Source organism: Mesocricetus auratus, unplaced genomic scaffold (genome assembly GCF_017639785.1).
Source record: "Mesocricetus auratus isolate SY011 unplaced genomic scaffold, BCM_Maur_2.0 Super-Scaffold_100676, whole genome shotgun sequence".
Lineage (NCBI taxonomy): Eukaryota > Metazoa > Chordata > Mammalia > Rodentia > Cricetidae > Mesocricetus > Mesocricetus auratus.
Genome location: NW_024429266.1, coordinates 33,017,567 through 33,032,133, shown reverse-complemented (window position 1 = coordinate 33,032,133; position 14,567 = coordinate 33,017,567). Strand labels below are relative to the sequence as shown.

General features: G+C 40.2%; 1 protein-coding gene across 2 annotated transcripts in view; it reads left to right on the top strand.

Moving 5' to 3' along the window:
• Window positions 1-14,567, top strand: part of Astn1 (astrotactin 1) — a 311,034-nt gene that overhangs the window by 199,957 nt on the left and 96,510 nt on the right. For both annotated transcript variants that reach the window (XM_005071325.4, XM_005071326.4), the window contains exon 9: window positions 10,694-10,768. In XM_005071325.4, coding sequence (XP_005071382.1) covers window positions 10,694-10,768 — 75 coding nt within the window. The remainder of the gene's footprint in view (window positions 1-10,693; window positions 10,769-14,567) is intronic.

Sequence of the window (14,567 nt, the reverse complement as noted above, 5' to 3'; positions counted from 1 at the left end):
CACCGCAGGAGTATCTGGGATCCCAATTCTTCTGTGGGGAGAAAGATGTGGAGACAGCTTTCTAGAAGCTTCTGGATGAACTAGCCTTGTGCATTCAGTAGTAAACAGGTGATCAAGAGGCACCTTGCCTCAAGCAAGGTAGAAGGTTAGAACCGACTCCTAAGGATGTCCTCTTAACCCTATATTAGAGTTGTGATGCACATGTGCCTGTGGTCACATATGGTACACATATACACACACATCATCCATACAATACAAAATTTTAAATTTCATTTTAACATTTTAAACACAATTTTAACCATTATGGCTAAAATGTATTTACCTCAGGGTTATAGGAAGCTAGTTGCACATCTTTGAAAGAAATCATTTCACTGTGTGCAGCTGATGACATAGGCGCTATCATAGAGGAGACAGTCAAGTCACACACAGGCAGGGATGTGGCAGTTTTTCACTGCTCTATCTTTAAATAAAATAATTTATGCAAAGCATATTCATGTTCACACATAAGATAGAGAATGAAAACTACTGCAAAAAGTTGAATTAAAATTAAACCCAAAATTCTTAATGATTTGAGATTTATTTATGCATATTTCATTCAACAATATCAAAGGTACATATGAAGAAAGTGGGGGGTCTGTGGTATTTTTTTCTTAAGGTCATAAGATCTCAATAGAGTTTGGATTCTAAGTTCCATGTAGAGATTCTGCTTTACAATCATAATGCCAAGAGCAAGCTGACATGCCTTGTAGTCGATAACATACACTTCTCATGCCTCATTAACATCAGGAGGCCAAGCAATAGTCACAGACAGGCAATCGGTGGGTATGATGGGGAAAGTTTTTAATCTGATTGCCTTTCCTATGTCTTTTCATTGCACAGAGAGAAGATATTAGCTGAAGGATAAAGGGGCTGGTGTCAGAGGTCCTAGAACTCACTCTGTAGACCAAGTTGGCCTTGAACTCACAGAGATCCGCCTGCCTCTGCCTCCCGAGTGCTGGTATTAAAGGCATGTGCCACCAACACCTAGCTGCAGATTGGGATTCTTGAACTCAAAACTAATGGTGCATTTCAGATATTGGCAAGTGAAGACATGATGGCAGGAAGGACGGCAAGAGACAAAATCGTTGGAGAAGTGTCTTGAGCATTGCTTTAGTTAGGAGTTCTATTTCTGTGATGAAGCACCAAGACCAAAAGCAACTTGAGGAGGAAAGGGTTTATTTGGCTTCATATTCACATCATAGTCTTTTCAGTGAAGGAAGTCAGGGCAGGAGCTCAAACAGGGCTGGTCTTACCTGGAGGCAGAAGCTAATGCGGAGGCAGTGGAAGAGTGCTGTTTACTGGCTTGCTCAACATGGCTGACTCAGCCTGCTTTCTTGCAGAACCCAGGACCAGCAGCCCAGGGGGGGCACCATCCTGCAATAGGTTTTGCTGTCTTCATCAATTACTGATTTAAAAAAATCCACTACAGGCTTGCCTGTAGCCCAGTCTTGGGGAGGCATTTGTCTCAGCTGAAGCTCCCTCCTCTCTGATGACTCTAGCTTATGTCAAGTTGACATAAAACTAGCCGGCACAAACATTGAAAGGAACACTTCAGTGGATACTGAAATAACTTAGAATGATAGAACCCTTGTCAAGGACAGAGATCCAGACTGTGAGAGGTGATGGAAAAAAGAAGGTGGTGTGACTGTGGCATGAATATAGCAAGGTGGAGAGCCAGGAAGAAGGCCTGGTGATATGAAATAGTGGACTCTCTAAAGCCACAGAATTAACAGAAACCAGGCTATGAAAGCGCTCCATCTAGCTCCTGAGCCCAACTCCTAACTACTGTGCTGGTTACTAAAAACAATGTTATTTTGCATATCAAAACTACTAATTAATGCATTTATCTGTAAATAAACATTGAATGATGGATGCACTCTCACGAACATTTAATTTTACAGTCCTTGAGATTTATAAGTTGCAAGATAACAAGTTTATAAAATATACCATCATCACAACTGTTTTTATATGTGACATTAGAAATGCACCCTCTATTCACCAAATGGAAATGTGAACTATAAAGCAAATAATATTCTTAAACTTATTCTATGTGTCATAAACTGTCTGAAGCAATGGCTCTAAGACAGTTGCTGAGTTGGCCTGGGTGGGCCTACCTGGAGGCCATCTGAGGGGAAGGTTTCAGGGCCTTCATTTATCAAAATAGAAATCACATAACAAGTAAAAAAAAAGCTATGTTTTGACCCAAGACAATGCAGGTGTATTGCCAAGTGCAGCATTGAGAATAGTAGAGGCAGCTATGCAAGAGGAGACAAGAGATTGAGAGATCATTTTATAGCAGGTCTATGTACCACGTGTGGCCTCACACTGCCTATTGGTTCCAAGGTGGTATAGAGCCCTCTTCCTACAGCTAGCCTTGGCGTAGTCTACTCCACTCAGCGGTGATGGCCAGTCCTACTGGTGATACCAGAATAGTAGAGGCTGAGGTGAAAATCTCTGACTTGATTAACAATGCCTACCATCTCCCAGCTTTAGCCTGGAAGAACCAATGTGACTTATAACCTGCTTAGATGCCTCTGTGTTCTGGCCCACAAACTGATCAAGAAACCTAGTATATGTCAAACAATTATTCCACAGTTATTGCTTTGCTAATAATGGAGAGGACATTCTCTTCTGAACTCTGGGCCTGCGGAGACTCGAGCTGTGGCTGCTGAAGGAATCTACCCAGTACTTTAGTAGAGAAGACAAAGTTCACAGTGTGAGCAACAAAAAAAGGAGAGGGACATTTCTAACAGCCTGTAGATTAGTTTCTAACCTTAAAGGGTAGCACTGCTCTGATCTGCAATGGGTTTTTTGTGTTGGGCCAGAGTATTTTTCTGTCTTGACTTGATTCAAGGAGTTCTAATAACAGAAACCTTTCCATTTGGGGTTGGTCCCAGATCTTCAGCTTCAATGTATTTTTGGTGCTTTTATATTTACTTCCTCATTACTTCCTGCTATTCCTGAATCACGATGTAGCCACCCCAGTGCTGTAAGCCAAGCTCCCCACCATTATTCTAGACCTTGCCAAACTCACAGCCTTCTCTTCTCTGGATGGCCTAGCCAGCGTGAAACTTGCTTCCTGAAACTCCACCCCTCTGCCCTGTTAACACTCTCTATTATTTATCTAAACGAATATGTGTTTCTTCAGAAAGAATTGCAGATTCCTTGGAGGGCAAGAGTCTTCTTATTCCAATTCTTGTTGCTTAGTGCCACAGTTAACACATAATAGGCCTCCAGAAATATTTGGTAAATGAATCAAGTTAGAATCTCCATCTTTAGCAGATCATCCCTGATTAATGGGAAGAAAATAAATGTTTCTTTTTATTCCTTTGCTGGTGTGTTCTGCATCTCCCCAAATTCTCTAGCAATTTTATCATGTTTTCTTCCTTGTGTCTTGGTGATTCCTGTCAATATTGAATACTTAGCTCCCCTGATGGGGATGGAGAGGCTTGGTTTTCCCATGCTCACAATTGTCTCCTTTCCTGCATATTCAAATGTGTCTGTAATTTTAGTTAGAGCTGTGCTGGCATTGCGTTGTACCTTAGAGCAAGATACACCTTCCTATATGACAGTGGGTTTCAACCTTTCAGAAGCTGCAATTTGTTCATACAGTTCCTCATGTGGTGGCCCCCAACCATAAATTATTGTGTTGCTACTTCATATCTGTAATTTTGCTACTGTTATAAGGTATAATGTTAATATCTGATATACAGACTATCTGATATGTGACCCAGTGGGGTCACACCTGCATGTTGAGAACCATTGCTCTATGGAAATGGAGAGATCACTCCTTCTTATAAGATTTATATTTGAGCCAGGTAATTAGCAAATTTAATATATTTAAAAACAAAATCTATGACATTCATTAAATGCTAGACAACGTTCTGAGCATATAATTATATGAACTAGTTCCTCCTCAGGCAGACACAGTTGCTCACGTTGACCTCATTTCACAGATAAGTTCATAAGGATACAGAATGGTTAAGGAACTTACCCAAGGTCATTATAGGGATTGTTGGTGTCCTGGGATTCACATCAAGCAGGCTTACTCCAGAACCTAAGTCCCTACCTTCCTCCCTATAAATGTGAGCCCTTCCTATATCGGTTGATTTTGCTTTTGAGTGAGTCAAGAGCTGGAGGCCTCTTCTACTTTCATGGAGAAATATGCAGATATCTGCTTACGTGTCTCCAAGCTCACTGATTCATTCACTACATCTTGAAGATAGACATATGTTGCCACCCTATTCAATTCTTATTCACATTGTAATCAAGCCAGTCCTGCCATTTGCCTCGTCAAAATACATTTTCAAACAAACTAGGAACCATGCCAAGAATTTGCTTCAATTCCACATTGTACCAGTTTTGAATCTAGAGATGACTCGAAAACGTGTGTTATTTAAAATCATTAAACAATATTAAGTGAATGTGGTACTGCCCCCAAAGGAAAAAAATGAAGTGCAATGTCTCTTTTCTTTATTTTTAATTGTTCTAGTGTTTAGGATCAGCTGGGTCATTTTCTCCACACAAATTTGGTATTTTATTGAATTGGTTCATGTTTTGGAGTGCTCAGGAGACATCACTTACTTTTCAGACAAACAAAAGGAAATTCAAATGCTATTCTTCATAGACAACATCTGGTGGGGGAAGCTGTTGCTTTGATGTGGGGGCTACTCATTTTGCCATGTTTGGATACTTTTGAAGCCTTGGATATTTCTAAATTGAGTCCTAAGAGGAGTGTATTTATAAATAGTAAGCGTAGAAATGAGCATATTTATACTGTCTTGTCCCTTATATAGTCCTAATAGCTCACACTTCCTCTTGCTGTAGAGCCTGGTATCTCCTGAAATTTTAATAGCTTAGCTGGTTAGGGTAAGTTGATTGTTCTTAATTTGAGTTAGGCCAACACCACATCTGATAAAAACCATTTTAAAATCTCTTGTATTGCTAATAAATATTACAAGCTGTGCATACAAATTTCTGCGAGTACATAGAATGTGTTAGTAGTAATTAAGTGAGAAACAACAAATAATTTATAGTGGAATAGTAACTGTTTTAACATGTAAATATTGTATTACAGCACAAAAACATTGCCACCATAGACATTCATGTAACGTACTTTATATAAGGCATAATAGATATGAGATATATAATAAGAGAAATGGAGACTGATGAATATATGCTATATTACATTGTCACGTCTGCTGCGCGGCCTGTGTCCGAGAACGTGCGGAGGGTGTCGGGTATTGAAAACACAGAGACTTGTTCAATGATATAAAGAAAACTTTAAACAGGCTCCAAAAAGGTTCAAGAAAACCTCCTAAGAAAAGCTCCCACCAGAGAAGCTTCTGCTCTCTCCTCTCCCCTGGCTGGTTTTTCTCTGACACCAGAGGTGGATGTGTGTGGGTTTCTGAAGGTGCGGTTAGTCTTTTCAAGGTCGAGGTCAGGGCGGTTTCCGTGGGAAGGCCTTTCCCAGGAACTTATTGTATCATTTTTAGTAAACATGTTTTTACTAAACATTGTCTTACAGCTGCCTACTCCCAGGCAGAAGGGAAAGTGGCCAGGAACTTATTGTATCGTTTTTAGTAAACATGTTTTTACTAAACATTGTCTTACAGCTGCCTACTCCCAGGCAGAAGGGGAAGTGGGTCTCTGCTCAAGGTCTGGTGTTCCCACAATTCACCCCTTTTTATTTTCAAATGAGGCACTCCTGGCTTAGGTCAAGTAGGGTCACCCTCCCTTTCCCGTCTTTGGGGGACCTTGAACCCCTGTTTTAGGTGGGAGGGGTCTTCCCCACAGGTTGCCCGTCATCGGAGATACCCCAACCTTAAATCATCTGTAACCAACCTTCATGGCTATCGGGATTGCCATGGGCTAAGCTAAGCAATACTTGGTTATGGATCTCTTGTCTCTAGAACAAGGCACGTTTGAGCTCGGCATAAAGCCAGAATGCCTACCGCCACTGCCACCATTTCCAGGACCCCCATTGACATAGCGCCTCTCCATTACCATACCCATCACCAGATCTGGGCCATAACATTCTACCAGCCTTCATCTGTTACAAGGGTAACCCGCATGTGATTTACATTTACAATTTGATAAAGTTTCCAATCATTTCAAGATCTGCTCAGGAAAGCATTTAGAAAGTGCACTTGCACAGATACATTAGGTACAATCATTGATGTTACACATGTAGCATTACGAAAAATATGAACAATAGTTGTCGCATTAGGACAAGTTGCATTTCTCCAGAAAAATACACTGGCCTAGTCGTGATTCCAGAAATAGGAACCATCAAGTCTGATATTTCAAGTGACCATGTCCTGTTCAAATACTGAAAAGAGGCTTTTGCCACTCATCATAGTCCATACCAATGTCCAAATGCTTTAAATGGGTCCTTTTTTCTCTGTTGGCTTTACGATGAAAACTCATGGGTCCAGAAGGTTGATGCAGCAGGTCTGTTGAAAAATTGGAAATCTCGAACCGACTGTTTTCTCTCTTTCTTGGGCTCTAGATTCGATGACATCAAGAATCAGGAACACTGATTTAGGAGATCTCACTCAAACTGGCTTAGGTAGGCTCCCATGGTCTCAGGTCCAGTTTTTCTCTGCTCCATGCATCTCACTAAATGGTCTGACAGTTGCCGAAGCTTTATTCTTTTCCTGCAAGAAAACACAAACATGCCCTCGACCCCAAATTAGGGTCTTCTCCACTGTCTAGTGCATGGATGTCTCCATTTGACCTGAGCAATGGTTGCTCAAGTTCCATCATGCCAGAATCTGTCTGAAGCTCACTGGCATTCACATTATAAAATTTTTAAATGAGGAGTGCATTATTTGATGAGTCATGTGGGGACTGGGGGCATTATTCCCCCTTTTTTATTTTCTAAAAAATTTTTTCTTTTTGAACTGTTGAAGCTGGACCATAACAGTAGAAGGATTTGTCTACCCTCCTTGGTTAACTATCTAGGTAAATTGGGATTACTACTTAGATTATTTGTAGATGCCCATTAAAAAGGACATATCCATTAAATATTTCCCAAAAACTTCTGAAAATCACTCAAAGATTGTAAACTATACTGTGTCCAAATAACTTTTGAAAATTATTTGAAGTCTGTAAGCAGTCTTTCCCAATCTAACCTGTAGAGCTCTCACTAGCTGACAAGGCCTCATTTGCATCTTAAATTTTTCTGTTAAAACATTAACAGACTGGCTGGATGTTCCTTTTGGCTATATATAAAGCAATCTAGGTAGCTTCTGAACTATTTTTGAAGGGATTTAAGTATCCTTTTAATCATATAAGCAGTTCACACTCACGCATTCACAATCACATTTCATACATACCGGTGTGGCCACACCATACATTCAGAACATACATGCATCTTTCAGTCATCCTTTTTCCCTAGGTCATGATTAGTCTGTTGCAATGAAGCTCCCTTAATTGAAATCTATGTAAAAGAACAACTCCAGCCAATCCTTGAACTAAAAGGGTTAAAAAGTCCTGTATGTTCTTTATCATTCCTCCATTTGAGCTACAGTCATGGGGTACAGCTGTACCTACTCCTTGTAACTCTGTAGATGCAAGGTGGAGAGGCCAGGCTTTTGGCCAAAAGTTTTTAGAGATGACTCACAAAATAGAACTTAAATGTAAACAAAAATTTCCATTCCATATACCTTTGTCTTTTTCTTTTACTTAATACTAGTACCTCCTTTATTAACCGTTACCAATTTTCAATTCACCCACTTTTACTCCATCCTCCAACTGAGGGTGATCTCTCAGGTTCCCCTTTCTTTCCTGACCTTGGTGTCAGGCGAAGGCCTGGAGATTTAATCCAATCCACCCCCTCAACTGAGGGCGATCTCTCAGGGTCCCCTTACTTTCCTGACCTTGGTGTCAGGCAAAGGCCTGGAGATTTAATCCAATCCACCCTCTAACTTAGGGTGATCTCTCAGGTTCCCCTTTCTTTCCTGACCTTGGTGTCAGGCGAAGGCCTGGAGATTTAATCCAATCCACCCTCCAACCTAGGGTGATCTCTCAGGGTCCCCTTACTTTCCTGACCTTGGTCAGGCGAAGGCCTGGAGATTTAATCCGGTACCCCTAGCTTGGGACCCCTTTGTAACACATCCACATAGCCTTACTGGCCAGCCTTTTAGATCTCTCAGTTCCCCTTTACTTTCCTGACCCCAGTGGATCAGGCGAAAGACTGGAGATTTTTTATTTTATTTTTTATTTTACCCCTTTTTTTTTCTTTTTTTAACTCGTGATCCTCCTGCCTCTGCCTCCTTCAGCAAATCCTACCTGCGTGTGCCACCACAACCGGCTCTCTGAAAATCATGGCAAACATCCTCCCAATCTGGGACATTTAAGCCTCCCCCAATAATGAACCATGGACTTGCACGTTCAATCCATTTTAGAAAGCCTTCCATGGTTATAGTCCCCTGTTCTCCAAGTAACTTTTTTATGTGATACTGTAATTTAAACTTCCAGGGACTATTTCCCATCATTTTTTTCCTATTTTCCCCCATCTGTCCCTGGCTGGCAAAAGGGACGACCCCGTCCACTTACCTCGCTTTCACAATCTCAGTGGGACCTCCAATTGTCACGTCTGCTGCGCGGCCTGTGTCCGAGAACGTGCGGAGGGTGTCGGGTATTGAAAACACAGAGACTTGTTCAATGATATAAAGAAAACTTTAAACAGGCTCCAAAAAGGTTCAAGAAAACCTCCTAAGAAAAGCTCCCACCAGAGAAGCTTCTGCTCTCTCCTCTCCCCTGGCTGGTTTTTCTCTGACACCAGAGGTGGATGTGTGTGGGTTTCTGAAGGTGCGGTTAGTCTTTTCAAGGTCGAGGTCAGGGCGGTTTCCGTGGGAAGGCCTTTCCCAGGAACTTATTGTATCATTTTTAGTAAACATGTTTTTACTAAACATTGTCTTACAGCTGCCTACTCCCAGGCAGAAGGGAAAGTGGCCAGGAACTTATTGTATCGTTTTTAGTAAACATGTTTTTACTAAACATTGTCTTACAGCTGCCTACTCCCAGGCAGAAGGGGAAGTGGGTCTCTGCTCAAGGTCTGGTGTTCCCACATTACATCTGGTGTAATGGTACACTACAGTGGTCCTAACATTTCAAAGGCAAAGGCAGGAGGACCAAGATGTTGAAGCTACCCTCAGCTATGAAGTGAGTTTGAGGACAGCCTGGGCTATGTTAGAACTTATCTCGAAAAATAGCACAACAAAATAAACGCAAACCAGTATATGTTGTGTTGATGAATCAATGATTATACAATGTATAATTTCCCCTCAGTCTGCATAATAGCTACACACCTGAGTTGGACCTTCTATTAAAACGGTACAAGCTACTTTGTATTTATACATAAATGGAGTTAGCATTTGGGTTCAGATTTATAAACAGTTTTAAACACTTAAGCAAATGGCCATATGACATTTAAAAGCTTGCAGGACATAGGGTCATTTTATGTTGTGAAGAACTTGGGCATTGCAGTATTCCAGCTATCCTATCCATAACTTTAAAATGCCAGTGCTGTTCAAGTACCAATGTGTCATTCAAGAATATTCCTTTACATCCCTCAATTCTGTCTCCTGAGTGATAAGCCTTGCACTGGCAACCATAGAGTTAATGAGTAATAATATATTTTCCCACATAATAATTATAGTATATTTTCTGACTTTTGTAGCCTCCAGGAAACAAAAGAATAGCCAAAATAAATGTTCAGTAATTGGATTAATTATGAGACTATTTCATAATTATGCTCCATAATTGAAAGACTAAGTCCACTTGGTGTACACAATAGCTCAGTACTTAGCTCAAGCTCTAGGTTGTAGGAACACATGTTGGAATGAATAGCTCACTTGGGATTTCCATGGCTGAGCTAGTGTAAAGACACACATTGTTTAAAAGAGATCTTTTCCAACTTTCTAGAATGCTTGTCAATACCCAGATGTTTGCTAGCAGGGCAGAGTTGATAATGTCTTGAAAAGAACTAATTGCTTCTGTTTGTATGAGTGGCATTAAAAATGTTTGGCTACATCTGTGATATCTCAAACATGAAGGACCCTCACATCATTTTGAGTAGGGAGAGAAAACACTGAAGACTCTGACCTGTGACCAAAAATTTAGCCTAGTCTTCATGAGAGTCTGTAAAGGTGCTATTATTAACCCATAATTGCATTTATTTATTTATTTTTATTTATTTAGCAAATGAGAAGGTAGTGTCAGCAAGGCAAACTATCCACCTTACTCAGATAACTGACTCAGTAGCAGAGCAGGCTTGGAATACAGAAATTTCTAGTTTCAAATAACTTGACTTTTTAAAGATGTGTCTCCCCTCACCCCCATCTTTCTTAAGCAAGGTAAACATAGGCTGATGTGAATACACAACAGAAAGATTGTGAATTAGGGCTGAGTCCCATCTTACTCCTGTATAGCAGCAATGTCATGTCTTATCAATCTCTGCTTACTTGGTAATTCAGTGGGTTTATTTTTTAATACTAACTTTTTTCCTGGTTCCTTTCCTGGGATCAAGGTTGTATATGAGCTCACATTTATGAACATCTCTGGGTCTTTAGAGCCTAGCACAGTACCTGACATGAAGAGAGTGTTTGTTGAATGAACTTTAATTGAATACTGTTTCTCCTTTTAGGCCTTGGCCTTACACAATATTTCAGCGAGGCTTTGACCTGGTTTTGGGAGAGCAGCCCTCTGATAAAATATTCAGGTAAGTTCACATCCAGGGACGTGCTTATATCTATCAGCTCAGTGCTCCACCTCCCACTGAAAATTTCCAGTGTTAAGTGCAAGACACACTAGGATTTGTTCTGTCTACTTAGAACAACAGTACTGGTCATACCCAGTAGAAGCATGGAGGACTGTGAAGTCAGACGGATTCTGTCTGGGTCCGATTTCCTTCATTGCCAGAAAGAAAGCTTAAGTAATGTGCTTAACTTCTCTGAACCTCCAGTTTCCCCATTTGTTAAATGGGGCTATATTACATGCCTGGCTAGATTATTGTGAGGGATATATGAGATAATACAGGGAAAGTCCCCAGCACAAAATCTGGCACAGAACAGGCAATTAATGTCAGTTTCTGCCTCTCCACTTTACATCTAATTTGCACCTTCCTTATAGAGCCTTGAGTTGTTCAAAATTAATCTCTCCCGCCCCTGCCTCCCTCTATTCTAAACTCTACCTTATTATTATTTTCTTTTATCTATTACCCTCCTGATCAAATTTGATGATTCTAGTTCCTCCCAATTTCTACCTGCATATCTGGTAATAGCACATATTACAAAGACTCATAAGCAAAGGGAGAATTTGGGTGCCAGCCATGAACTATTGAATTTTCATAAAATTTAATTCACACCAGGCCTTTTCTGGAACACAAGCTTATTTCCAATCTAAGGTCTTATTGTTCATTCATGTAGTCAGTTTGTCCTTCACTTAACATACATTTACCATGTACCTACTTAGAGCCAGAGACTGTGCTTAGCCTGGCAGTATGGACTTTGTCTTCCTTCATGAGCAAGCCAGCTCTTGGAGGAAGTGAACAAACCTTCACAGGTGAATATTGTCCAAGAATGAGCTCAATTACTGCATGCCATTCTGGAAAGATGGTGAGCGGTGGAGGACAGGTGGAGAGCTTGCTTCCTTGTTACTGTAGTCATGCAATTGACTGAGGTTCACTATTCTCTAACTCTTTCTCTATCAGTCACAACTAGTTTTGGTGTTGATTTTTGCCCCTGTATTCACCATCTTGAGTCCACTACCACATGCAACTTGTGCCATTCCTCCTTGTTACTTAGGATGAAGACAGTTACAGTTCACATTTATATGGCCACTTTCTCAAATGGCCTCTACTTGTCCTTCAGTCTCTTGAGTATCTCTTCCAGGGCAGGTTGGGTCAAGGTGATGTTGCTGGATGCAGGCTGCATTTGAATACTTGAGCCCTAGGAAAAATCAGGAATAGTTCCTATACTTAAATTTTCTCACAATATTTTTTCCTTTGGTTGACTTTCTCCCATTTTCTCACTGTTCAACTGCCAGGATCACTGAACATTAAAAAAAACACACACAAAAAAAAAACAAGGTGATTGAGAAAACCTTTGTTGATTAACATAAATAAATTATCTGTTTCCTACAAATTATAAATAACTAATAGTAAAAACCAAAGGTTTTGGTCAAATCTCTATAAGAGCAGAGCCTGTATATGAAAATATGTTCCATCTCCATGAGCATCTTTTTTTTCTAACCTGTTGTCTGCCAAGTGGATGTGACAGTCACATGCTACTACAGAGGGGAGCAGGTGTGTGGTTTAATCCATGACTTCACAGCCTCGGGAGCCAGTGGGGTGATCAATATGTTATTAACAATTTTTGTCGCTCACACAACAATAATTCTTTTCTCAAATGAATGCAATGGGTTGTGGTTCACTTATTTTGGGCATGTTTAAATTAAAGCCATTCTGGCATCTAAGTCAACCATTTACCAATGAAAATTGTGAGAACAGTTTGATCTGGTCAGTGATGAAAATTGGTTATTTATTTGCTGTTGTACTGATTCATGATTTTATCATGACCAATTCCAAGCCACTACATATTTCTCTAGTCTGTGAAATAGAGTTTAAATTCTGACATTCAAATCTTTCCACCACTGAATGTTAACATTCAACTATTAAATAAGTTGCTCTTCTCCTATGGAATTTTCCATTCTTGGACAAATCCATCTTCTACTGTGTCCAATTCATTGTATCCAATATTTTCTCATACTTATCATTCAGCAAAATTGCATATTTTCCTCCTAATATAAACATTAAACATTTTCATGGTCCAGACCAGGTCGCCAGAATTGTTATCTCCTGAGTATCAATCATCCAAAATCACTATTTAAGATGCTGTAGATATGACTTTTAAAAAATGTCACTGTCTTTAAGTTCTTAGGCTCACCCAAGAAGTGGTCTTTTATCCCTGCCCTATGTGATAATCCCTAGACTTTATAAAAACGAATGAACCCAGCACAAATCAACTTATTCAAGAGTACTGGGAGTTGTGCCCAGGGAATTAATACTTTCTAATGACATCATGGTAAATTTCATCTACAGCTATGATTGATAAACACTGTTATAAATCTCCTTAGTAGTCAACCTATCATTAATTTATCTCAGAATTATTTTTAATTTGGCTGATTTCTTCTAAATGATATGGTTACCTTCTTGAAGAAAGAAGTGGTTCCATAGAGAGCTTTACAGATTTGATACATTTTTGAACATGTAGTAGGCCTTTGGCAGGTATATGTACATGGTAATTTTAGGTATCTCCCAAGCTTCTGAAATCAGACAAGGAAAGGCTATGGATAGTGAACCCAACTTTGAAAACCAGAAATTCCACGCTAGATGCAAGAGAGCCATCACTCACCCAGCTCATGATGCCTCATTGTGAAGATCCATCCATTCCACTGGAATATCTGGTGCCAAGAACTAGCACAGGCCACTCCTTTTTGTCTCTGTGACCTTCCCTCCAAGTGTGTACCTTCATCTTTGAAAATAACACCTTGTCCTAGAAAAACCTGGCCTGGGGAATGGTGAAGACACCAGGTCAAGAGCTATTATGTTTTCCCACACCCTATTTTGCATCAAACTACAGAGATCACAGACTTATTCTGTCCAACACTAGCTAATGAGTATTTGCCTCTGGACAGAAGTTTCTAGCTGGGTTTCATCAGGACTGTGCAGCTTAGAGCTGAGTCCTCAAAGCAGTGGTCACCACCAGCTGTCTCTAGAGAAGGCCCAACGTGGGCGAACATTCCAGATGCTCACTCAGCTCCCTTTTGGTAGTGTTTTTAAAGTCATCCCTGCCAAATTTGCATGAATGAGGGACAGATGAGATTTCAGGACACAGCTTTTTTCTAACAGCTTAGACTATATTTGGATTTTGGAGTTGTTCAGTAGATTTTTGGGTGAAAGAAAGTTTTAGAATTTCCTAGGCACCAGCTAGCATAGACTGTCAAGATGCTTGAATCCATATCTGACCAACTCCATCTTTCTTTTCTGCAAAGGGTTGACCTTTGGGGAGGGGGGGGTCTCTGACCTCCTTATGGTATTAAATGGTGGATTTGTAAAATAGGGGCAAAGAACTCACTTTCAGAGAAGGCCATCATGAAAATAAACAAGCAGTTCTGCCAAGTGCCTGCTTTTTTGAGAGTTCTCAGTAAATGTCAGTTTCATTCCACATCTAACTTGGCTTTCCCTATAGAGTTTCACCTTGAGTCTACAGTCTGGAAGAGACTCCATTGTTTCGCTTGTTATCTAATAGAGCAGTTCACCTTCTGCTTCTTATGGAAACTATGTCTTGGTCATTAGATCTAACTCAAAGGTTAGCTCACATCCTGTTTATCACAAAAGATCAGCTCCACCAAAGTATTCCCTAAATTTACACTTTTCAGGTATGTCACCCACGTGACATTGAAAATGAATGAAACTGAATATTTTATTGCTTAATTAATAACTGTTTATTGAGTGACAT